We start from the raw sequence: 27,440 nt of genomic DNA, 5'->3' as shown, positions 1-27,440 counted from the left end.
TGTTATGCAACAATTGAATTTTGTACGCATGCAATTTTAGGCATTTGTGTAGCACTTTCACAATTGTCGACTGCGGTATGACAAGTTCTAAACTCGCATGACGAGTCGATTTACTTGGGCTTCTCAGAAATGCTACCCTTACTCAATAGACTACTTCCTCAGATACACAGTAGGCCTGCCAGCACCTTTCATGTGCAAAACATCTCCTGTGTCTTTAAATTGTTAATACCAACATTTAATGGAGTTGTTAGAAGGAGGATCATGGCCATACTCTAAACGAAAAAGTCTTTGAACAGTAATAACCGATTTGCTTTCGTGAAACCACAGAACGCACATAGCTTTCTCCTGCATGGTAGCCATTGCTCAACTGAGGCTCTGTCACCCCCACCATTGAGCCGACTGTGTTTTGATGAAGGTCATCACAAATTATAGCAGGTACACCAACGTTTGCCACAAAAATAGGCGCGCTACTATTATTTGATATTTTTTTATTCACCTATGAGATGTGTTCAATAATTTATGCTCACCTGGTATAATTGATAATAATTTGAAATTTGAAATATATAAGGATTGTCTATTCAATAGGAAGATTCATTATGAATCATCCAACATATTATGTTCATATCTGCATAATGTTTTTGAGATAATGATATAAAAAATAGCTATTTCCGCACTTGATGACAAATGCTTTATTCTACCCAATAATATCAATACACTAGCCTGGGGACATAATCAGATTGAACATCATATTAGACTTGAAAAAGAGTTGAATATAGCTGAAGAAGATAGGCCTAATGATGGAAATGATACAGAAGAAGTGTTGGTACAGTAAATCCCAATGCAGTGAACAGGATAACCTCAACCATATTGATTGTAATTAATATGTGTATAGAAGAAGTGTGGATATGATTGAGACTTTAGTATCCATCTGCTAGTTGAAGAGAGAACAGGATAAAATGAGCAATGTACAAGAGCAGTTGGCAATTGAGTTGCATAAACCTGTCTGTAAAAACTTTATAAAAGGAGTTATATTCTAAAAGGGGTTAATGACATGTTACAGGCAGACCTTATAAAAATGGGGGATTTTGTTAAAATGAATTTGAACTATGAATATAGTTTAACTGTTATAAATGCATTTACAAAGTTTGCATATGCTGTGCCACTAAAGACAAAAACAGCTCGTGAAGTGAGTGATGCTTTAAGACCAATATTTAAGAGAAATCTCGGCATCAAGCTATTTTGTTCAGACAGTGGGAAGGAATTTTATAATTCTCAAGTAAAGGCTCTACTACAACATTATAAGATACATCACTATAGTGTCTACTCCAATTCTCATGCAGCATTTATTGAACGTTTCAACAGAACTCTAAAGTTGCGCATATATCATTATTTCACTGTAACTGGCAATTATAAATGGGAATCTTGGTTAGACAAGATTGTTGATCAATATAATAATTCATTTCATTCAACTATCAAAATGAAACCAGCTGAAGTAACATTGAAACATGAGAAACAAATCATTGCTGAATTGAATAAAAAACACTTAAGAAAGAGTAATAAACCTATTCGTCCCAAATTTGGGTTAGGTGATATAGTGAGAATTTCTAAATACAAAAAATTCTTTGAAAAAGCCTATGAAATAAATTGGAGTTTAGAATTATTTGAAATAGTTGGAGTTCATGCTACAATACCACCAACATATTCATTAAAAGATCTGTCTGGTGAAAATATTATTGGGAGGTTTTATGAAAAAGAATTACAAAGAACTCAATTAAATGAATCTGATAGAAATGTTTACTTAGTTGAAAAGGTATTGAGATGTAAGGGGCAAAAGGTTTTAGTTAAATGGTTTGGGTTTATAGAACCAAGTTGGATTGATAAAAAAGATCTTATTTTGAATTAATAATAATAGATATGTATTTTTCAGATATGGAGTCACACATTCCCGCGACAATGTTCAAAGAGGGTATTCTAGTAGAGCTTCTTAGTAATATTATAACTGAGATGAAAAAATATGTTGGACATGATTTCCTTCTCAATGAGCTTATCTGGAATTTGAATGATGTAAATAGGAAATTTGATCATTGGGGTTATTGCAAGAGAAATCAATGTGAATGCTCAAAACTATCTTTAGCAATGCAAAAGTTAATAGAATATCTGAGTGATGATATGTTTGAAGATCATCATGTAGGAAAAGAATTTGCAAGAAAACTTATTAAAGTTTGTGGTATAGATGTTGGATTATTTTATGATGAAGACTAGTTTTAAGATGATATGAAAAGATGAAATTTGAAGGTGAAATGTATATATATTATTTCAGATTATGACGTCTACTGCAAATTTCAAATTGGAAGCTCACCGTTGTAGTCTAACAGTGTTATTGGACAATCTTATTGATAGCTTAAATGATTATGCAAATTCAGGTCTTACATTAAAGGACTATCTTTTGTTTTTAGATGGAAGGGCTAAAAGAAAGTTTGGACATTTAAGATTCTGTTATAAGTCAAAAATAGATTTTGATAAGTTAAAACATGAAGGGAAACGCTGTCCTGATGTAACAGATACATGTCCCTGTTCTTTTCCAGCTATGAAAGTATCTATCATGCAAAAGCATATTAATGAAAATGAAACTTTAAAATCAGCTGGTGATGATTTTTCTTACAATTTATTAGAACAGTGTGGTCTAGAAGCAGGATTAAAAAAAAAAGTAATTGTCTGTAGCAATTATACTAATATTGTTATTATATTCAAGAAATTTCTCTAATAAGTGAATATTCTCTATTTTAAAAATAACTGAGTGTTTATTATTATTATTTTGGTATTTTGAAAATCTAAATTCAAAAGAATGGTTTGTATGAATATTTTTGGACTGAAAATTTTATGGAAATCTAGAAGACATAACCTCATTTTGGACTTTTAATGCTACCTAAATTTGGGAGAGAAATAGTACAAGGTATTCTTAGTTTTTCTCTCCCGATCTGTGCTCCATTGTAAAAAGAATAAATAAAATAAATAAAATAAAATAAATATTCGCTTTCAGAGACATGGATATCATAGCTAGCATAATTCCATGTTATCAATGTTATATGTGTGACATTCTCATGAGTTTTGTTGATTTAATAGCGAATTACAGAAAAAACTATGTAGACCTTGATGAATTTCTATGGTTTGTGAGACCAGGAAAAAGTGATTTAGAAAAACAGCTACATTTGAGTGTATGTTATTCTGGTAGCAAATTACTAAGTGAAAGGATATGCAGGAAATCTGCCTATGAGCTTCCTGAACAATGCTTTTGTAATTCATTATCATATTCTGTTTATAAAATTAGGGAATTCATCAAAGAAAGAGCAAAACCAGATATGGATACAGATAAACTTTTTATGGAAACAATGATTAAATGCGCAAATCTAGCTTGCATTAATTTAAAGACAAAATGAAAAACCTTTTTCTAAAATCAACTGTTAGTACATTATAAATTGAAAAAATTTGGTAATTAAAAATTGAATATATGTAGTTAATTTGTTTGCTTGTGACAGTTATCAATATGTTTTAAACATGAACATAGAAATTTGTATCATTAGCAAGGGTAGCATGTTTTGTAAAATACTTTTCTACAGTAGAAAATGAGTGTATGTATATTCTGGAATATTATGTTATTTTCTGAATGTGGTGTATGTAATTTTTTGAGAGGTAAATTTAATAGCATTTCATCTTGATTTTATATTATTTGTGAAAAACCTGTGTTTGAACTGTTAGTCGTAGGTGAAGTGTGTTCATGAACACATAAGACATGAATGATAAGCAGAATCTGAAGAAAGATGAAAATGTACATGGAGATGAAGTTTAAATTCCTATTTTAAATTTCGATGAACTAATTGTCACTACAAAAATGGCTGACATGAACAAAAGTAAGCATGGCATGCTTTTTCCAAATCATATCCGATCAATAATTGTTGGTGGTTCTTCTTCTGGCAAGACAAACATTCTCCTAAACCTTATTTTCCATAGAAAAACATTACGTTTTCAAAGCTTATATTTGTTTAGTAAATCCTTATATCGGCCCAAGTATGTATTTTTGGAAAAAGTCTTCTCTACACTAAAATTCATAAAGTTTTGTATGTCAAATGATATTTCAAGCATACCAAATCCAAATGATTTAGAAAAGGATAGTTTGGTGATTTTTGATGATTTGCAATTGCAGAAAGTTGCATGTATTCGAGATTATTTTAGCATGGGGAGACATATGAATATTGATGTGATATATCTAAACCAGTCCTATGCGACTATACCTAAGCATATAATCAGAGAAAATACGAATCTGATTTTGGTTTTTCGAATAGACTTACTTTCTTTGAAGCTAGTCCATAGAGATTTTGCAGAGTCCGATATGAACTTTAACACTTTCAAAAATATGTGTTCAGATGTTTGGATGAAGGGTAATGGACATAATTTCATCACCATTTGTACTGATCATAAGTTGCATGATGGTAGGTATAGATTGAATTTGGACACATTCTTAGATCTAACAAAGTTCAGTGATAAACATGGAGAGTTAGTTTAGCAGAATAAATTATAATATTGAGTTAGTTGTCAAACAGTACTCTTATTGAGTGTTTGCTGTAAATATGAAAGTGAGTAAGATTGTTAATAGGCGAGGTGAGGTGAAGGTGAAGAAGAGAGGAATAGGAAAGATTACAGATGTGAGGGATGGTAGAGATGTGTTAACAAATAAAATTCATGATTTGAAAAAATCAATTGTTGAAAAATATAATATTTTACGAGGTATGCAATCAGAATCAGAGTTGAATTTGAAGAGAAGATTAGCACCAATTATAAATCCTCTTCAAGAATTAAAAGAATCATCAATGAAAATTGAGAAACAAATCAAAAATGAAATGAATGATTCTGAAGGTAAATTCAATTTTAAGAAAGAGGAAGACCCAACTGATGATGATGATTCTGTAGATGATGATGAAGATGAATCTGAATATCTCAGTGATGAAGAAGGGAAGACTGACAGAGGGCTAGATCCACCTCCTTTAAGCAAGTCTTTTCTAATTAGGAAAACCATGTTACAGGATATACTTGACAGTTATTTGGATAATTTTCATTTGTTAAAAAAGAAGTCTATTACATTAGGTATACAGTATGATTCTAAAACAAGTTCATACTTCATGGGAAAAAAGTCATGATCACATTTTCAGATAAACATATTTTTGTTGGAAAAGGTAAATTCAAAATAACAAGAGGTTTACTAGAATTATTATTCAAGGTGCGACCAAATGAGGATTATTGTAGCATGAATGATTTTCACAATTATAAAAAGATTCTAATTGCAACAGGTGCACATTTAAACAGACTGGGTTATGTAAAGAGGAATAATGGGATTAAATTGCTGTTAGTTCAGAAACTATTCCCATCAAAAACACATAGAACTACACGCTCAACAATGGGGAAAGGTTTGAATTTCTTGAAGAATATAACAAATAATAGATCATATGTTTACTATGATGATCCAAATGAGTTGGTTACACATTTGCAAATGCTATTAAAATCACATAAAGTTGGTAACAATTCTCATTCAATCGAAATAAATTCAATTTTAGAAGGACTAAGAGAATCGCATATAATATATTGATAGGTGGGTGGGTAGCGCAATTAAGTTATTGTTAGTATTCTAGAGATAGTCTAGATGGGAAGATGGTAAAGTTGCACTGTCATGCCAGTAAAAAGAAGACTAACACACACAGACAGGAAGTGGTTTATTATCCACATTAGGTAATATTGCTAAAGGTATTGTGAATAAGGCAGGTACCATTACTTCAGGTGTTCTGAATAGGACAATAGACTTCCTACCAAGGGGGCTACCAATACTGCGGTCCTGGCACAAAGCTGGACAAATGGCTTAAGTGAGGTGATCAAGGAATAAATTCCTTGGATAAAGCTTGTCGTATTCATGATATAAGTTATTCACAATCTTCAGATAATTTATCACGTTCAAGAGCAGATAAAATTCTAGCAGATAGTGCTTGGGCAATATTCAAGGATCCCAAAACAGACTATAGTCAGAAGGTATTAGCATATTTAGTCACATTAGCAATGAAGACAAAGTTGGCAATTGGATCTGGAATGAAATTACCACATATTTGTAGAAAAAGGTTAGCACAAAAGAAGTCCAGCAGGAAAGGGAGAAGTGAAGGTGTAACAAAAAGGAATAGTGAATAGTGATTAAACGTTTGATGAATCATGTTAAAGGAAAAGGTTATTATCTCAGACCATACCACAACTACTTTGGTGGTGGTAGTGGCGGTGGAAGAGTATTGGATTCTCCATCTGGATCAGCGCCACCTCATAATGTTCGTGGTCTATTGATGAGGGAAAGTAAAAGGAGAAGGACATCAAAGCGATCAAAACATTGAGCAAGAGGAAGATCAAGGAAAAGTAGTAAAAAATGATTGCCAAACTCAGTAAAGCTATGTCTGGTCATGATCTAGAACAATGGATTGTTGAAAATTCCGCTGTGTGGTGTGTATATGCTTGATATGCTGCCCAACAAAATCCATCATGATGAGATGTCTATTGTTAATCTGGATTCCCATACCAGACCAGGTACACATTGGGTGGCCTATGACAAACAAGGTGATAATCTATACTATTTTGATCCCATAGGCAATCTACAGCCACCATTACAATTGGTAAAGTACTGGAAGAAGCAGGAAGTTGTGAATGTATTTTATAATACTGATGAGATACAAAAACCTAATACAAATATTTGTGGTCAACTATGTTTATCATTCTTGTCTGGTCAGTTGTAACTATTTTTAGGTGGAGGTAAGTTCTACTACCGCAATTACTATGGTTGTGATAACGCTTTCTGGAAAGAGTAGTGATTTATATGAAAATCTACCACAAGTTTTGGATTTAGATAATAATATGGAATATGAGATTGGATTAGTGAACCTGTGGACTTTTAATTCTATTCCAAATGTTATTAAAGGGAAAAATTCCAGTTTCAAATATGGTGATCAATTTATAATGCTTGAAACAGGTTCTTATGAAATTGATAATTACATAAAAGCAATAACAGAAAAATTGAATGTAACTAGTCAAAGTCTAGTTATATGTGGGAATAATAATACAATGAAAACTGAAATCTATTCTGATAGACCTATTGATTTAACTCATAATGATTCAATTGGCACAATACTGGGTTTTGAACATAAGGTGCTAAGTCCAAATATGTGGCATTATTCCAATAAACCTGTTTCAATATCAAACATCAGATGTTTAGATGTTTCATGTAATTTGGCTTGTGGGAGTTATAGCGATGGTGAGGAAAAACATACTATTTACGAGTTTCTTCCAAAGGTTCCTCCAGGATATTTAATTAATGAGACACCAAATCCGATTGTATATGTGGGTTTGAATACACACAAGTTTCAGTGCATTAATGTCAAAGTGACTGACCAGAATGGATCTTTATTTGATTTCAGAGGAGATAGATTAACAGTTAAACCACATATACAAGAGAAGAAGTGAGATGGGATTCATTGTATTTAAATTGCATACCTCAAATCATAATCCATGCAGAGGAGATGAAACTTTTGAGAGGTTGAAGATGAGGAAAAAGAGGAGGTAAATAAGAGACGTTTAGTAGAGTTTCACATTCCAACATGAAAACATCTAAAAACGCAAAGATATTAGAAAAATTAGGATTTCGAGTAAATTGGGATAATGTCATCTTCAATGGCCGCAATAAGTGAGATCTTGGATGTTGAGAGGCAAATACATTTTTTTAATGAAATAAAGAGTCTGGAATATCACACCCACACTCCTTATGCAAATCAATGCTTAACAAAATCTGATGAAATTAGAATTCCAATAAATTCACAAGATAATTATAGCCTTCCATGTAAATTGTTCATTCTTATACAGGGTGATGTTACATGCAAGAAGAGTGTGAAAGATGACAAGGGAGAAACTAGTATTCAAAATGTGACATATAAACTAGTAAGTAATGCAATAGGATTTATGTTTGATGAAATAAGATATGAGTTGGCTGGTCATCCAATTGCAAAGTCGTGTCTTGTAGGAATCACAAGTACAATTAAAGGCTTACTCTTGAAAAATGTAATTGATAAAAATACATATCATCTAGCAGGTTTTGATCGGGAAGGATATACTTTGGACAATAACAAGTTCACTTTTTGTATTCCATTAAGGTTGCTTCTAGCCTTTTTTGAAGATTTTCAACAAATAATATTGAACTTGAAACAAGAACTTGTATTATTACGATCATCAACAGATATTAATAATATTACTACAACAGATGGTCAAAGTGTATCAATCAACATTACAAAATTGCAGTGGAAAGTACCATATTTACAACTTGAGGATCATGTACGACTCAAGTTTTTACATATACTAGATAGTGATCGTCCACTAAAATTAGCATTCCACAAATGGGAAATACATGAATATTCCATATTACCCACAACAAAGGTACATAGTTGGACTATTAAAACTGCGGCACATACAGATGCACCAAAATATGTAATTTTAGCTTTTCAAACAAATAGAAAATTGCTCTTGAAGACTACAATGGCAAATTTTGACTTGTGCAAGCTATATAATGTGAAATTATATTTGAATAGCATTTATTACCCTTATGACAATCTATTAGGTAATAAACAGTAACTGTTTATGTATAATTGATAATTATAATAATAATAATAATAATTGATAATTGATATTATGTATAATATATATATAAAATATGTACATTAACTGTTAATGTATAAAATGTTTTTAGACTTTGCAGGTAGTTATTCAAATTCACCAGTGAATTCTGAACATGGTAATGAAATTGATTATACCACATTTACAAAAAATACACCAATTTTGGTAATTGATTGTTCACACCAGCCAAGTACATTGAAAGGATTAATAGATGTGTGACTCGAATTTGAATTTGAGAGTGATGTGCCTGCTTCAACCAGTGCTTATTGCATTTTAGTAAGTGATAATATTATAGAATATACCCCACTAACATCAATGGTTCAAGAGGTGCAGTAGTTTTACCAGTAGAGTGTGTGGTGAGAGCAGGTTGTATATAACCTAAGACTGATTGAAAAAGCTTTAGTAGGTGAAAAACCATGCTATCGAGCAGAACTTCAATATCGTGTAACTCTCTTTCATCATCCTTACTTCAAACTGTGAAGGAAGAAGAGGAGGACCAGAAGGGCTACAATAGTTTATTATCTTGCTATACTGGTGACTTATCATTGGGGTTGAAGATGGGAGGAAATTGTCATTCAAAACCATCAAGGAAAGTGGAATATGCAGATGTGCAGTGCAACTTGGACAAGGAGGAGGAGGAAGAGCAGTTGATGGAGGAGGGAGGGCATGCTGAGGGAGGAGATGATGGGGATTGCAGCACATCAAACAGGTTAGAATTGATGACACATTTGCTGTTGTTGAGTTTCATGGATTCAAAGATGAGAATAATCAATTTAAATTAAATGAATTTGCAATGATTGATCCTAAAGATACTTATGTTATATTACATTTCAAACCACCATTTCCAAAATCACAGCTAACATGGAGAACCTATTGAGATGTATGTTGGTTGGAGTTTTATCATCACAAGATAAAATGGGAATTGGGTGAAATAGATTATTCTGATAATCTAATAAAAGCTTGTCTCAAAAACTATGATAGAGTATATACAAAGGGTGGAGAAGAAGCAGAATTCCTAAAGAAATTTCACAATAATGTTGAAACAATACCTGATAATTTTGAAAGGTCTAATTATAGAAAGTTCTCTGATTGCTGGACTTATGATGTTTGCAAAATTCATAATAGTATTGTTGATGGTAGATGTGCTTTATTCATTATTTGTCATTGATGTTGTCCAAGGCAGAGAAAGTATTTGGTCGAAAAGTGGATTACTTATGTGAAGCAGAGTGAATGAAAAGTATGAAGATGTGTCCATTTTATACTAAGTATTTTACTACAATGGGCAAGAGGTAATAAATTTGTGTATGGTGTGGATATCAATTATACATGCACAAGGCGAGAATATGCAATCTTACAAGTAATGTTGCTAATCCAGTAAATTTTTCAGTTCTTGTACCACTCATATAAAAGCTCTGCTACAAACAGAATCCATTCCAGTGTGCTGTTATGAACAGATCTGATCAGTGTTGTAATGGATCCCAACTGTTGGTTGTATGCTGATATAGAATTGGAATCGAAATTATGTGATTATATAGACTGGTTTGATTTATGTGAAGAAGCTATTGCAAAAGCAAAATGTGAAAATCTTGATGTTATGATTGCTGAACAATTAAAATTAATTTTTCTAAACACAGTGAATGTTTGTGATATAAATGATTACCTATGTTATTACAGACCTATGAAATTGAATGTTCAAAAACTAATCCAAATTGAGGATGAAGTGTTGCGCAATATAAGTTCATCTAACAAAGAGGATTCTTAGGGTTATTGACATTTGCAAACATGTTCAATCATGTCTGACCTTGGGATGGAACAAAGAAGAATGGTAACAGTGATGGTGAACTGCAAACCAGTTTAAACATGAAAACCTTGATGAGTGGAGGGGGGGAAAACAGTGTGATACCACATACAATAGTGAAGTGGCTTTCATTCCCAGTTTAAGAAAAGTTGAGTGCAGAGACATGCTATTCTACTCCTTCATGATGCAGCAGCAGCAGCAGTTCAATATGACTAAATTCAATGAGACATCAAGGGAGAGTATTCCCATTGTGCAGATAAGTGACTTGAAGTCTGACTCCAGCTATCCAGTATATAAGGCAAGAATAGTTCATACACCATTCGGATTGAGAAGTGTGTTGCGATTATATGAGAAAAATAAGCAAGGACAACGTGTGTTTTTTGACGTATTTTTGCCAGAAAGGTTTTTATCGGACCTAAATGGACAAACTTTGGAAAGTTTTAATAATGGGAAGTATGTTATGAGATGTATTCACCGGGAGGATAAACCATCATTGGTACTTCTGGATGATGTAGCAAATTAGATGAGGAATAAAATGGAATAGGCCTATTTCTTAGCTGTATACAAATCAATTCTCTATATTAAACTATTATGAGTTTTTCATAGTGGTTTAGTATGGAATTGATATTAATGTATCAGTTTTGAAATGGGGAAGCGTTTTAAGCTAACGCCTGCGCTTCGTACAGCACAAAGATGGGGGTATATGAAGTTGAAAGTTGATGCAATTTTCAAGTTTATATACCTACATCCTCCTGTCAGGTGGAAAGCAAAGCATATATAATAGTAGGTAAGTATACGATTTGATTTAGTATAAGCTTGTTAGAGCTGCAGTTCAGTTGTACATAAGTACTTCTTGTTTAATAGAACATAACCTCAAATATGTCTCATTGCTTTAGTTATTCTAAATTCAAAAAGTTGTCCAGGTTATTAATGGGAATAACTTTGGATGAGTTTACAGAATTGGCTAATAGCATTAGATTCTCACAATATTGTGTTGAGAATGATAGTAGAGTTAAGGATAATGATGATAAAGAATTGTCTGATGATAGTAAATGGTCAAATTCAAGTTCAAAGTATTCAATCTTATCTGAAGTGTATGAACTCTTAGATATTGTAATTGAGGAACGTGGCCATTTCCACTATGGATGTAGCAATGATCATCATATAACAACAATCACAGATAGTAATCAATTGTGGGAGGCTATTTTTGATCTGGCTGAGTGGAAATGTATTAGGAAAGGTTGAAGTTAGTGTCTTATTCACTCTTTCAGTTACAACATGTCTGTGGACAGGTTTGGACGTGTTTCACATGGTAAAAGTAATGAGATAGATGCTAAGGAATATTTAGAAAATCAGTTAAGTGAACATAAGAAAACAGTTCTAACTAGATCCGACTTTGATAAGGAAAAGGTGGATTTGATTACATCCAAAGATAGTTTGAAGAAGCAATTGGAAGAACTTGAAAAAAACAGTTTTGACAATATCAGATTTTAATAAGGAGAAGGCTGAACTAGTGTCATTTGATTATCTCAAAACAAGTTTGAAGATAATTACTGAAGAAGCAAAGACTAGTATTAATAATCTATTAACTAAAGATGAGTACCAAAAAGAAAAGGTTGGATTTGTTAGTTATGATAATCTTAAGACTGGAATTAGGCTATTAGAAGAGAGTATGATGGATTATGTATACAATAATGCTGAATTCAAGCAATATATTCATGATGCAATTTACCAATACACATATTATCTGATAGGATAATGTGTAATGGCTTCAAGAACATTTGATTGGGCAGAGCTTGAAGGTCGCGGCTTCACATTAGAACATAGTGTGGAGGATTTTTTTCGAAGAATTAGAATGTCTAAACCAGAGATTCCATTCAATAAGGATGATTTTTTAACGCCAGAAGAACATCAATTAAAACATCAATATGATGGTTATATAAAAAAAAACCATCTGACTAGGATAAAAGGCTGGTTTTGAGCAAAATGGTAGATTTGGATGTGGAGGGGGGGATCAAACTGATGAAAATGGGTGGAGATAAAAGGTTGATGACTTGAAGTGGGCGGAAGTAACAGGTCAATGACCCCTGCTGGTCCCTCACCCCTTGGGGAAGGGGGGGTTGTTGGCCTTGGCGCTGGTCCCCGGGTCCTGGGGGCAAGGCCACGCCCATATGCTGTTCCTGCAACAACTCACTACTAATATATCACAACAGAGATCTTTGAGAACAAGGAGAATGACATTTTTGTGCTTGTGGCCAAGAATTGAGAGGTTAACTGAGCATTGTCCAACAACTGATGATCGGAGAGAGGTAGTAGCCATACAAATTTGTTCATTAGAGGGGTAAATTTTTAATTTCAGATCTTTTGCAAGTTGTTTATTAACAAAACTACTGGAACTGCCAGTGTCAATTAGCGCAGCTACTCTAAAATCATTCAACAAAGCTGGTACAGTAGCTTTACTGAGTCCTGGAGGTGATGAATTACAGATTTCTGCTGCTGCTATCATTCTTGTGGGTCTGATTTGATCTGCACATTTTTGCATAATGCCCTTTTATTCCACATTTCCTACAGAATATATTGCGAGCAGGGCATTCATTTCTGAAGTGTGAGTTGAAGCCACAGTAATCACATAATTTGAGTTTTTTCTTGATTGAGTAGCTTGTGCAATAACAGGCTCAGCCGGAGTTAGAGATTCAACTGAGGATTTGACTACAGGCTGTGCGGCGTTGAGTAGCAATGAGGAAGAGTTGAAACTAAGTGAGTCACGGTATGCTGATTCTAAAGTTCTAGCATGGTCTACTATTTCATGGAAATCTAAAGACTTTGTCTCCAAGAGACGTTGTTGAATGTCTGGAGACAGCAAACCACTTATAAAGGCATCTCTCTCACAATCATCATGATTCTGTTCTGCTGTTACTGCCTTGAATTTACATTTTTTTCCTAAAAGCATCAGTTCTTCAATAAATTGATCAATAGATTGGCCTGGTTGTTGTTTTTTAGTTTGAAGTTCATGACGGGCAAATATTTCATTAACTGGCCTAGTATACAATTTTTGTAATGAACTAAGAGCATCGGTATATGTACCACAGTGACTTATTTGTTCGAATACTGCTGGAGATATAAAATTGACTAGTATTTTGAGTTTTTCTGTATCTGTCGTTTGTATTGTTGAAATGAGATTCATGAACGTTTTGTGCCAATGTTCCCATTCCGGTTGGGCTGTGGCCTAGTTTGCGTCCAAATCCAAAACTTTAGGCTTCAAGAGGTGATCCATTTGAGTTTTAAACGATTGATGTTTGATAGATTGAACTATTTTAAAACGAAAGAGAAACCTTTTGATATGTATTAACAAGGCTTTATCAAACATTAATGACAACTTAAATAAAACATGCATTTGATTTTCCTAGTAACTAGAGCATATGATTATAGATCATATGCTCAATATCATCACACTACTGTTATTCACATATTACCTTATGGTTAATTTCAACTTACCTGTAATTTTTATTGGTACCAAACCAATTCAAATTCTGTGGCTTCACATTTCACTTTTCCTAGGTGTTACTTGTTCATAAATGGCACTATTATTTTAAAAAACTACTTATTTTAAACTCTGGTATTCTACAAACGTTTTGTTCAGTAGCTACATTGTCATTCTTCCAAATTTTTTAGTAACTAAATTATTTTATATTTTATGTACATTGATGCTATATTCATAACTGTTCACTGTCACTCATTGATAATTAATTTGTTTGGGATGTGTGCATAATAGCAACATCATCTCCTGAGAATCTTTGGTAATAATTTACTGTTTCAAATTGCTATATTGCAATTAGTTTTTGCATTCAGATTACTGTTTTACTTATTCTGTTTTTTACTAGAATCACTAATGCTGGTTTCAAGTTTTTATGTTTTGATTTGTGATAAATTTCAACTTCAATTGTTTTCTAAACTCAATCCTAATTTTGTTCATAACAAAGTTAAATTCTTTTTCAGTTTTATATTGTTGACCAGTCACCCCGATGGGTCACTTCATGTACTCAAATTTACATAATATTTTTCTACTTTAAATCATTTTGTTGGCATCATTTTTTCCTCATGTCAATTAGGATCAACTACATGTATTCTTGCTCATGTGATTGATTAGTTTGTGATTCATACTGTTGATGTCAGGTATTTTTACTGTTTTACTTATGGTATATTCTTTAATGCTGATTAAAGTTTGTATTTTACTAACCTACCTTTCCATTTGGCATTTCACCTTAGCCTACATTATGTTGATTAGTTTTAATACTGAGTTGCCTAAAATTGTGGAATTCCAGTCAGGTTTCAGTGGAAATCAGTCAAGACACATTGTTTCTTCCTTTTCAGAATTTGATTTATTCTCTCCTATTATACAGTCCACTCTTTTCTAAGACTAAATTTCACAGCCTCTACATAAGAGTTCAACGGTATTTCCTATGTTCCTGAAGCACCCATTTCAGATTAAGGAACCTGTCCTAATGGAGCAGACCCTGTGGGTTTGAAGGCGAGGCAAATTCTGGAGTTGCCTTGGGGTTTGGTTTGTTCATGTGGTTCCCACGAACAGCTAGGGAAGTGGACAATCCAGAAAAAGCCCCGCATGTTCAGGCAAGGCTAAATACTACAGGAGGGCGACTGGTATCCTGCAGGCACCGTTAGAGACACCATATAAAAGCACCACCCCATCAGCACGGTCCACATAACACCTTGGGTTGGCCTAAGAAGAAGTAAGAATATGGCCAAGGAAGGCCAACAGATAGAAAAATACAGATAGAATGGCACAAACCTAAGTCAATGGAAAAAGAGCCATTCTAGAAATGATAAGTTCCAAAGCATATTACGAAGGAGAGGAAGGGATTTGGAAAGGGGGTCCCTTTTAGTCACCTCCTACGACAAGCAGGGATACTATGGGTGAATTCTGGTTTTTAACAAATTCTTGAGTACGATGTTCTACTCAAAGCTCCCCCAACCCACAGGGGGCTTCTCAATGATACTCTTTCAATTTTTTTTATTTCATGTCTAAAGGCAAATCTTTGAATTAGTAATACTGTAGGCCTATAAACATCATAATCTTACTAACTATAGTGAGGTCCACGTTATATGAGGTTATTTTTTTACAACCTCCGATTTCATATCATGAGTCACAGACAAGGTGTAGGGTGCTGTTACGAGCTCAACAGCTTTTCATCCCCACCAAGCACCAAGTGAACGGCGCGGCCAGATCGTCAATTGTTGTCGAGTTGTAGAACCCGAAACATGACCCCCTTGCTTGCTTCTGTCGCCAAGTGCTAGTCGCATAGTGTTATTCATTTTTGTAAGCAAAAGGCAATGGCAGTTCAGCATAAATCTAACAATTATTCAGGTTCACGCAGGAAATTTTATAAAATGATGATATTGTACGTGAATGGTGTTGGAGAATTAAAGGAGTCACTTGAAATGACTTCCGGAATCGTAGTGATCCATGACAACACGGCCTCACAGTGCTGCCAACCAAACGGCCTCTCCAGCAAATCAAATTACTGAACACCCACCATATAAACCTGTCATGGCCACTAGTAACTTTAACCTTTTCCTCAAACTCAAGACATGACTTTGAGGACAGAGCTCTCAAACTAACGAGAAGCTCCAAAACAACGTCATAGCCCACTTGAACTCATTTGGCGTCAGCAGTATGAAGCTGTTGTAGGCTAGCCCATTGGTATGACGAATGCCTCGACCTTAAAACGGCTATTAGGTTAAAGAATAATTTAATAAGTGTAAAGTAAGTTTTAGTAGAAAAATTATTCTATTATAGTCTATCATTTATGGCCAATCGAAGGTTTAAAAACAAATGACCCTTGAATAATGACAATGAAAAAGATAGGACAACTGCGTTGCCAATTCTCTGCGTCACTACTGCCTTCTATAGTAGGGTGGGCCGAAAAAAATAAGTTTTTTTCGAAGTTGTAATAGCTCGCAAAAGTGTCTCTTTTGGAAGGGGAACACAATGAAATGAAAAAAATTGAAATCGGTTGACATCTTCCGGTCGCGCATAGGCACTAAAGTTTGTCAAAAACCTAAAAAAATTTTCCAGAATTTTTTTTTCAACTTAAATTTTATTTTTTTCGTGTTGTAATAGGTGAAAAATACTTAAAGTATAGCTTAAAATCATTGTGATTTTTTTCATTTAGGTTAGGCAATATCTACCGGTGGCGCACGGTGCCTAAAATTCGCCAAAATATAGAAAAAAACACATTTTTTACAGAACATAACTTGAGCATTTTCAATCAATGTGTGCTACTTTAAGACAAGTTTGATGAAGCCTGATACAATATGATGGGTGAGTATGGAAAAACGAGCTTGGTGAATTGTCTTTTATTTCACAAATTGTAGAATACAAGAAACTGTTAAATGTTATTGGACAATAAAAACTGAAATAGGAAATTGAGCAAAACTAAATTTTTAAAACTGTCCAATTTTATGTCAAGAATCAAATTCATATGTTTATAAACTACATTTTTCCTTCAAATGGAACTTTGAAATCTCTTTTGCTTGTGTAATTGGCCATAGACGATCTTGACAGAAGATTTGCTCTTATGAAGCCATTTTGGTTGTGAAATTCACAAAGCGTACTCGAAGCTTCGGTGACAAATAAACTTTCCAAATGTAGAGTTCCAGTCAGGGATGGAGTCACTGTTGAAGGCAATGTGCGCTTTTATTGCTTTGTCTGTAAAGCCCCTTAACAACGGAGGTGATGAAAGTGTGAGATTGGAGTCCATCTAGTTGATTAATTCAAAGTAGTTTTGTGCACAAAAGTTGATTTTTGGAGGGGTAAATGTTCTTATGGCTTTCCTTCTTCCATCGACCGGCCTTGACTTTGGGATTCTCCGGAATTCGAGCTCTCTTACATGTTTCCTGTTATCCTGAGTCATTGCCAATAATATGTGTTCAGGGTGTGCAAAAAAACCGTTTCTCTCGATTACAGGATCAACAATGTCAAGCAGGTCAATACCTTGGTAAATAGCTTGTTGATTTTATGGTTGGTACACAAGTTTTGGACCGACAGTGAATAGTCCACTTTTTCTATTGCAAACCACATTGGCATATATGAGCGTAGCACAAATAAAACGAGTTTTTTTAGTTCAGGTGAGGGGCTTACTTCACTTACGTAGAGTCTGACGAGGGTCCTGTAGGCTTTTGTCAACCACCTAGAATGAGATAAGTGTCCTAGATATCGAGCAGCCAAATCTTCTTCACAAATACCTGATTTGATTGCACTAGAAATATCAAGTAAATATTTCTGATCCTTACTGAGTACTTGTCTGTCTATTTCATGGATTTCACAATCAATGATCTGGAAGGGAACTTTTCACAGTTAGATAACTTTTCACCGATTGGCCCTTTAGAGGAAGTAAGCCCTATTGTTATGCCGTCAAAGTGTTCAAATTAATACCGAAACGGCAACTCATTCAAGCGTATGAGACAAATTATTTCCCATTGTAGAGGTATTCTCAAAAATAGCTCTATTCGGCGTATCAAACCAGATTTCAAACATGAATTGACTGCAGTACCATCGCAGCCAATCACAATCAAGAGATATTTCATGTTAAGATAGATGAGAAATATCAAATTTAACGATTTCTTCTAAGCTTCCAGAGTTTGGAGTAACATGACCGATGTAGAGTGAGCCGGGTTCTTGAATAAGGGAGTAGTGCTCTTCTTTTATGACTCTACGATACTGTTTCAAGTGGGCCTGCTCTATCACCAAAGTATCGTCTTTCCTTCCATTTGAAGGAAATATGTAGTTTCTAAACATATGAATTTGATTCTTGACATAAAATTGGACAGTTTTGAAAATTTAGTTTTGCTTCATTTTCTATTTCAGTTTTTATTGTCCAATAACATTCAACAGTTTCTTGTATTCTACAATTTGTGAAATAAAAAACAATGTCCCAAGCTCGTTTTTCTATACTTACCCATCATATTATTGTATCAGGCTTGATCAAACTTGTATCTATTATTATTATAAACTGTAATATTATTATTCATTCTTGTTAATAATTATCATTCAAACTTCATTTGTCAAGAAAAAATATTTTTCAATGATTTTATAATGAATTTTTAGTTGAGATTGAATATTTTGGTAATTAATGATATTTCTTTATGGTCCAGAAACAATCTGGTACCGTTGCGGAGCTAGAAGAGGATAGAGCTATCTGTTTAGTTTAATGACAGACAACGATAGCAACACAAACTTTAATCAAGTGTTGACTTTATAACGTGGACCTCACTATACCTATGTTATTATTTTGAATTTTTCAATATCCACACAACTTAACAGTAATTCTTATTACTCGCTGTTTATAACTCTAATTTCTTCTACAGGAATAGAAAACAGTCAACAATAAATATTGAAGACATACGGCTACTAGTTCGTAAAAATGCAAGCATGGTAAGCTTTAAAAATGAAAGTTTTATAATTATTTAATTTTAGAACTGGGTGTATCTTTGAATAATTAAAAAATTCTGAAAATAAAATTAATAAAACCAACGAAATATAAAATATAAAAAAATATGTATTATAAAATATAAATAACCAACGAAGCTGTATTCTACTAATACATACATAATATACATTGAAGTATACATAACCCACTAAATGATCCATCAGCCTCTGAACTTAAGGCTGTGCAAAGGCTAGAAATAAACTTTCTACTGATGATATTTTTCAAAGTTTTTCGATTTTTTTATCATCAAGCTATCAAAATGAAATAGTTTTCTCAGGAAAACATTTATTTTCCTATCATTACTTTTCGAGATACGAGCGCCTAAAGTTTAAATTTTTGGGACAGGACATTTCAAATTCGGTAAGAGATAAATCCATGAGATTTAGAGGATAAATTCTTCATGGTAAATCTGATTAAATAAAACAAAAATTTTCTGAGAATATCAGTTTTTGAAAAAGTTATTATAATTACTAAAAATTACCAAAAATAACTTTTAGTTGAGTTATTCGTAGAAATAAATTTTCGTGAATTTGGAAAATTTTTGTTTTGCTTAATCAAAAACTTTGAAAAATATCACCAGTAGAAAGTTTATTTTTAGCCTTTGCACAGCCTTAAGTAGAATAGATTTATATATTCAGACAAGATCGTTACTAATTATTAAAATATTCATTTTATTTTTATAAAATTTGTTCTATATTTTCAATAATTTGGAAGAAGTCTAATTGCTTACAGAATGGAATACACCAACAAAAATTACTAATTTCACTTGAGACCCCGCACTTTCCACGTAAAACACAATAATCAAAAATCTTTTTCACATCAAAAACACTTTCTGACAAAAATACCAGTTTCTGCTCTAATTTATCAACTCGATAGTTTTCTAGTATTTTTCAAATATTAGAACGTTTGGCAGATTTTTCCCCAGTTCATGAATTGCGACTATTATATTAGAGTTATAAATTAATTTTTAAAAAATCCTATTATTTTTTTCTGATTGAATGCCTTAACAAAAAATATGTTTGTATTTTTTTTCTCTTTAGTTGCTTTAGTTCCTTCAGTTGAGATGTGTGTCTTCAAAATCATTAATAGAAGGATTTTACACCAATTATACAATACACGAACTCCATGCAGAGAAAACATTGATATTATGTAGGTCTAAAGTTAATATTGAATTAGTTTGAACCGATATTTTACCCAACATCCAAGTCTAAAGAGTTGTTGATTGTTTTCCAATAATCTTGAATATTATCATACTTGGTTTGACGCAAACCACTGGTAAATTGAATGACCAATAATTCATCTACCTCAATGACGACTGTTCATGGTTTTGAAAGTCTTTTAACATAAAAATTACATGCTCTATCATTTTGGGTTGCGATTGAACGATGATTTATATAAAATGTAAATAAATAAATATATTATTTTTTTGCAACTAGTTTCATTTGATCTCAAGAAATTGTTACTGTTACGTTTCTCAATGTTATCTATTTCCATTTCTATACATTTGAATGTTTTAATTTTCAGAAAGAACATGTTGACAACATGATATTGGTGAATGGATTGGAGAAAAAGCAAAGATCATCAAGAGCTGCTGAACCATCAACTTCGACTGAACTCAAACAATCAGATGACAGCTGACCATGAAAAAGACATTTATTCATTTTTTCAAGAGTTCTATCAAAAGCCCTCTTATGTCTCTGTATAAGGTTAAACGATTACCTAAGGTTGTCAAGTGCCCAACTTTCTGATACTGAGTGAATGTGTTCCATCACTTTGTGAATTATTGGTCAACTGACGATTGGTGTAAGAAAGATTTGTTGATGAGAGATGGATTATATTTTATTCGTCAGAAAATATATTTTAAAATGATTCAATAATAAATTTTCATAATTTTCATATTTTGTTGATTAACTATATTTCTACAATGTTAGAAAACGATCTGGCGACGTTGCGCAGCTAGAAAAGGATGGTTGACCGAGCGAAGTGATTCAAGTCAACGGTTTGACATTTCTCTTAATGTTTAAATGTTCATATGTTGCGCATTTACGGCGAAACACGGTAATAGATTTTCATGAAATTTGACAGGTATGTTCCTTTTTAAATTGCGTGTCGACGTATATACAAGGTTTTTGAAAAATTTTGCATTTCAAGGATAATATAAAAGGAAAAAGGAGCCTCCTTCATACGCCAATATTAGAGTAAAAATCAGACTATAGAATTATTCATCATGCGATTCAATATCTCAATGTAACTTGATAAAAAATCAGCAGCTGTGTAGACTATAAATTGCATGCCTCATTGAATGCAATTTTTATGCACTATTAAATAATAGGATGCAAAGAACTTAATAGCTTGTCTGGGCGCCTAAATGTCTTCTGGTTTTGTCGCGCTAAATTCCGGAAAGCGTTATAATTATGATAATAATTAAATCTTGTGTAAGCATGATTTGATCGAATAAATAGTTGGTGTATCAGTTCATATGGTTTGGGACGTCGTTCAGTTATAAATGTTATTTATTCTATTGATAAAATTTTTGTTCATTATTTGTTATTATATTCTTTAATTTTTATAAGTTTTGGAATTTTGAATTCTCAATTTGTTTTATTTTTACTTTTTTCATAAGTATTTGAAATCTTTGTATTTTTCATTTTTGAATTAGGTAGTATTTTTTTGTTTGTATACTTTATTATTGCATGAGTTCGTATTATTTTTATTTTTTTTTGTATCTGTACAATTTTTATTGTTAAGGAGACATAAATTTGGGGAAACCCGTTCTCTCCATTGTGAATATAGTATATTTCGCACCTAGAGCAGAAAATGAGATTTTTCCGGCTCGAAATCGGTTTTCAAGTCCGAGGCCGTAGGCCGAGGACTAGAAAAGATTGAGAGCCGGAAAAACATTTTTGCCCGTGGTGCGAACGCTATTTTTCGCCACACACAAAAATAAACAATATATAAATGAGAATAGTTGTTTACTAAGCACTTCCGAAAGCAGAAGTGGAAGGTGATAGCTCTAGCAAATCTGAGGTAATCTGAATATCAGGAAATAGTCCAAGTATTTTTATTTTTTATTCTGCTTTGTCTAAATAACCTAAAAGATGATGTTCAATTATGTGGGAGGTTGAGTTTATACTTTTTTATTCTTTCAAATGACAATAAGATGATATTATTATAAATGTTTTAATTATTGAATAATGAACACAAATAATAAAAAGTTTTTTGATCAGCTGTTTATGATCACCTCTCTTAGTTCCATGTTAGCGGCTGGAAAGGGTACTCTTTTCGGCCTAGGCCGGAAAGAAACCTGTTCTGACGTCAGACGAGAGTCGTCTGCAAACAATGTCTTTCAGTTCTACGTAGGGACTGTAAAACAGCTGCTTTCTGTGCAGTGTGGCGAAAAATAAATAAATGAACTATTGATTGCGTGCAATAACGCATGCAATTAATAACTAAAATAACATGGTATTGTCTCTCGAACTTTCTCTGCTATGAACTCGGGCTGTCCTGTTGACAGTATGTCTTGAAGGAGATTAGCTTTTGATGTTAGCATTTTTGAAACATCAACCCCAACAGCCATTAGCCGTTTTCACACCGATATCTCGCCGACACGACATACAGACAGGATTTACTCTGATGGACAGTATAAGAGGAGGCTGCGGTTTATAACTGCGCGAGGTCTTCTGCTCACAGAACTACTAGTGCTATATGATTCAAATGATAGCAACACCAATAATATAGAGGCCTTGAAATTGATCAGGTGCGACCAGTGAGAATAGAATGTAATAGAGCTGCCTTGCTCATAGCTGAATGCAGAGCGGGAGCCTGCTTGACCCCCCAACTCTCTGGTTGGATACCTCGCCTAAGACGTCTCGAGTCTTTATATTGCAAGCGTTACGCGAATTGTACATAAATCTAGTTCTAATGGGAATATTGAAACATAAATTTATCTCGATGGCTTTCTCATATTACTAGTAGTTCTGTGAACAGTAGACCTCACGCAGTTTCTCATCCACAAGTATCTGATGTCACCTGTTCTAGTTGATTCAGTTGAATCATAATTTATTCTTAAAAACTTTCATTTGGTTTCTCTAAGATCAAAAACTCACTCATGTTAATAAACTCAGTTCACGTTTTAATTTGTATCCCATATGATGATTTATCCAGTTTCGTGATAATCATTCCATCTTATGAAAATATTTCTCAACTATTTTAAAATTATTTTTTCAATCAAGAATATTATAATTCCTTTAGCATTATACAGTTCATTTAATCAATTTTTGTTTTATTTTCAATCACCTATTTAATTTGTTTTTCAAATGTGAGAATATTGATACTGATTGGCACGCATCATAAAAAATATCAAAACCCTACCTTATAGAAATAGACACGGCCAGACCTGTGTAATGCATGCAATGAATAATCCACTTGTCAGCTGATTGATTATGAATAATTCTATAGTCTGATTGATCCTATCTTCAAAGTAGATGATATATATATAGTGATATTAGAGTATGGAGGAATTCCTTTTCTTTTCATATTATCCTTAAAATGCAAAATTTCAATAAACCTTGTGGATACATCGACGCGCAATTGAAAAGGAATATTCCTGCCAAATAATCGCGTCACATACAGACAGCCAAAACAAATCGAGTTGAAACGTATACCTCACTACGTTCGGTCATTACCTAAAGTTAAAGTCATACAGAGTGGGTTAAAAGTCCGAGAAGCGCATAATATCTCATACACAAGGGTAATTTGACGGTGGGTGTGATTGGGGAACCTACTAAAATGGAAAATACTACTTTACTACGACTTCAAAAATCTGGTCCGCCATATTGAATGCAACTTTGTTTTTTTTTAAATAGGAAGGTGGTCATGCGATACATAATTTCGATACGGAATTTCAAGAAAAAATGAATGGCGAAAACCGCATATTGATATCTCAAAATTATTAATCAATACAGGGTGTGCATAAATTATTGAACTCATTTCATAGGTGAATAAAAAAATAACAAATGAGTGTACTTACATGAATATTGATTTATTGAAAAGCCAATTTCAAATAGTTTTATTTAGAACACATGAAAAGTTCAACAAATTTCTACATGAGCACCTTTTGTTGCACGTAAAATATCTAGACGATATTCAATTTCACGCCATACATTGTCGATTATTTCTGGAGTGATGTCCTGAATTACGGCTACAATTCTTCGTTTTAGTTCGTCAATATTACGTAGCTTCGTTGCATACACCTTATTTTTGACAAATCCCCAAAGGAAGAAATCGAGTGGTGTAATATCAGGGGATCGAGGAGGCCAGGAAATCGGTCCATCGCGGCCAATCCAACGTTCAGGAAATTGTTCATCCAGGTAATTTCGAACATGTAGACCCCAATGTGGAGGTGCCCCATCTTGTTGGTAGTAAACATTTGGCTGTCGATATTCGATTTGTGGTACTGCATACTCTTGTAGCATGTCAAGATACGAAGCACTAGTCACGGTAGGCTCGGCGAAAAAGAACGGACCGATAACGCCATATGCAGCCAACGCACACCAAACATTAACCTTGGGGCTATCACGTTCAACCTCTTGAACAACATGAGGGTTTTCGCTACCCCAAATCCGACAATTATGACGGTTAGCAACACCGTTGACATGGAAGGTAGCTTCGTCAGAAAAGATAACCTTTCTTAAAAAATCATTATCTTCTTCAACTTTGTTCAGAATTTCGACAGCGAAATTGTACCGCCGTGGTTTATCGTCTTCTTTAATGTTATGCAACAATTGAATTTTGTACGCATGCAATTTTAGGCGTTTGTGTAGCACTTTCACAATATTGTCGACTGAGGTAGGTATGCCAAGTTCTAAACTCGCACGACGAGTCGATTTACTTGGGCTTCTCAGAAATGCTTCCCTTACTCGATCGACTACTTCCTCGGATACAGTAGGCCTGCCAGCACCTTTCATGTGCAAAACATTTCCTGTGTCTTTAAATTGTTGATACCAACGTTTAATGGAGTTCTTAGAAGGAGGATCACGGCCATACTCTAAACGAAAACGTCTTTGAACAGTAATAACCGATTTGCTTTCGTGAAACCACAGAACGCACATAGCTTTCTCCTGCACGGTAGCCATTGCTCAACTGAGGCTCTGTCACCCCCACCATTGAGCCGACTGTGTTTCGATGAATGTCATCACAAATTATAGCAGGTACACCAACGTTTGCCACAAAAATAGGCGCGCTACTATTATTTGATATTTTTTTTATTCACCTATGAAATGTGTTCAATAATTTATGCTCACCCGGTACTATTCAAAGCAGAAAGGCAAGAAAAAAGTATGAGAACGGCTTAGAATCTCATGGAAAAATGTGATTTCAAGATGGGTGTGATTGGGGATCCTACTCATATTGAAAATACTACTTTACTATGACTTCAAAAATCTGGTCCGCCATCTTGGAGCCGCCATTTTGACTGCAACTTTATTTTTTGAATGGGAAGATGGTCATGCGATACATGATTTCAATACAGAATTTCAAGGCAAAACGAATGGCAAAAACCGCACATCATTAAACTATTAAAATGATTGTTACTTGTGTTGCATATGATTGTAACAATCAGAGTAGAAAGACAAACAATAAAGAAAAAAAATGAAGAAATATATTATACGCGACAAAAATCAACAGATCCAAGAACAGAAAATCAGGCAGAATCTGGAAAAACGTATTCATTTTAAAGGACAATAAAAATATTGCCGGACTATTTATTCAATTATATGCAGAATCTATATACCTATAGAGCTATGTGCGTATAGTGAAGTTTAAATTATGTATTAAGTGTAAAATGAATGTAATAATTTGAATGTAAATAAAGCCTGTAAGAAAAATTCATCAAATTAATGAGTGTGATCTGGCCAGAATACATCTTATTTCAGGAACTGAATACGGTACAACTGGAATATCAAAGCTTACATTATATTTTCATAGTTCTGTAATATAATTGCAATATTGGTCAAGTGTAGTTTTAGAGCAGAGTCACAGTGATCATCACTTACTATTAGTTTCTTTTGAATGCATAATCTGTTGTTCTCTGATCATTAAGTACGTATGATTACATCAATCAATTCGAAGGTCTTCCTGTGTGTTCTAGAAGTTTTATTATTAATCTTTCAGTTTAAAGTGAAATTTTGTTGTTTAAACATTGCATAATAGCCTATTGAAGAGAATAGAAATGTATGCGAACGTTGAATATCGAACCATTTAAGCTTTCACACTGATAACTACCAAACAGTTGCAGCTAAAATAGAAAGGTATGACTTCAATTGTAGGGGATTATGTAAGGAAGACATGGAAATTAATTTTGTTGCGATATTCTTATTAGAACTAAATATATGGACGATTTCCGTATTGCTTGCCATCTTATAAAGCGCCTTCAGATGGCTATGGCGAGGTACCCAACCAGAGAGTTGGGAGGTGGAGCACGCTCCACTCCACGGGAAGACAGCTCTATTAAATTCTATACCGTACTCTCTGGGTGCGACCTGAAAACTGCACCAGACTAGAGCCAGTCAGGTCACTCGATATTATTATTTAATCAAATAGAACGTGGACCTAATGTACTTGTAGAGTGAATCAGGCATTGTTCTGTTGAAATTCATTTGTTCTTTTTCCAATTAATGTTGCTCTCATCAAATTCTAATAGATGGTTATTTCTCAAGCACTATAATACCAGGCGCACACCAACGCGAATATATTGCAAAGTTTTATTGCGGTGCAAATTCAATTCGGAGAACTTTAATACCATTGTGGTGGTGTATGTGCTGGCGCAAAACAATGCGTTGCGAATTCGCAACGTTTGCTACATGCAGCATTTGCAGAGCATTTTCGTGTTGCGAATTTTGTGGCGAGTTCTTGAACTGCACTAGTTTCGTCTGCCTTGTAAACAGTAGCAGACATTGCACGACCACAAGTAGGAAAATAGCGAACACAGAACAATAATTGTTGGAGGTTGGAGATTATTTATACCTATCTAATATTGTATGATCTTAGTCATACAGATTATAAAAATATAAGGATATAGCTGTCTATCCTTCCTCAATTGTGGTACAAGAGTATGGTATTCTCCAAATTGAAGTCTATCTTTATTAATGGCATGCACCTTCATTTTTTTTGCCTTTCATCTTTTCAGGATCTGCCGCCACAGCAAGTAATAGTAGGGCTTATGATGATATAATGATGAACTTGAGTAAATTGAGATGAAGTAGCCTACAGTAGTACCTACAATAAATTTTAGATGATAAAAGTGCTGAACTGTTTGGTTAGGATAACTCGAATATTCCCGCTCTCCACATTGTGATTATTTCGCTTTCCAGTGTCCGTGCCCCAGCGTTGCGAAATAT

The 27,440-nt window shown here is 33.7% G+C and overlaps 1 protein-coding gene and 1 long non-coding RNA gene across 2 annotated transcripts in view; one reads left to right on the top strand and one right to left on the bottom strand.

Moving 5' to 3' along the window:
- LOC111059310 (centromere protein S-like) overlaps positions 1 to 20,944 on the top strand; it is a 38,387-nt gene extending 17,443 nt beyond the window's left edge. The window contains exons 3-4 of the mRNA XM_039421361.1: positions 18,923 to 18,989; positions 20,569 to 20,944. Coding sequence (XP_039277295.1) covers positions 18,923 to 18,989; positions 20,569 to 20,682 — 181 coding nt within the window. The 3' untranslated portion in view covers positions 20,683 to 20,944. The remainder of the gene's footprint in view (positions 1 to 18,922; positions 18,990 to 20,568) is intronic.
- On the bottom strand, positions 234 to 25,399 carry LOC120349913. The gene is made up of 2 exons (XR_005570506.1): positions 25,347 to 25,399; positions 234 to 527 (listed from the first exon to the last, which is right to left on the bottom strand). It is a non-coding gene; the product is annotated as an uncharacterized LOC120349913 (long non-coding RNA).
- Positions 25,400 to 27,440: the final 2,041 nt, after the last annotated feature.

Source organism: Nilaparvata lugens, chromosome 1 (assembly GCF_014356525.2).
Source record: "Nilaparvata lugens isolate BPH chromosome 1, ASM1435652v1, whole genome shotgun sequence".
Lineage (NCBI taxonomy): Eukaryota > Metazoa > Arthropoda > Insecta > Hemiptera > Delphacidae > Nilaparvata > Nilaparvata lugens.
The sequence above is the reverse complement of the archived record's forward strand: the minus strand, read 5'-3'. Positions and strand labels throughout refer to the sequence as shown.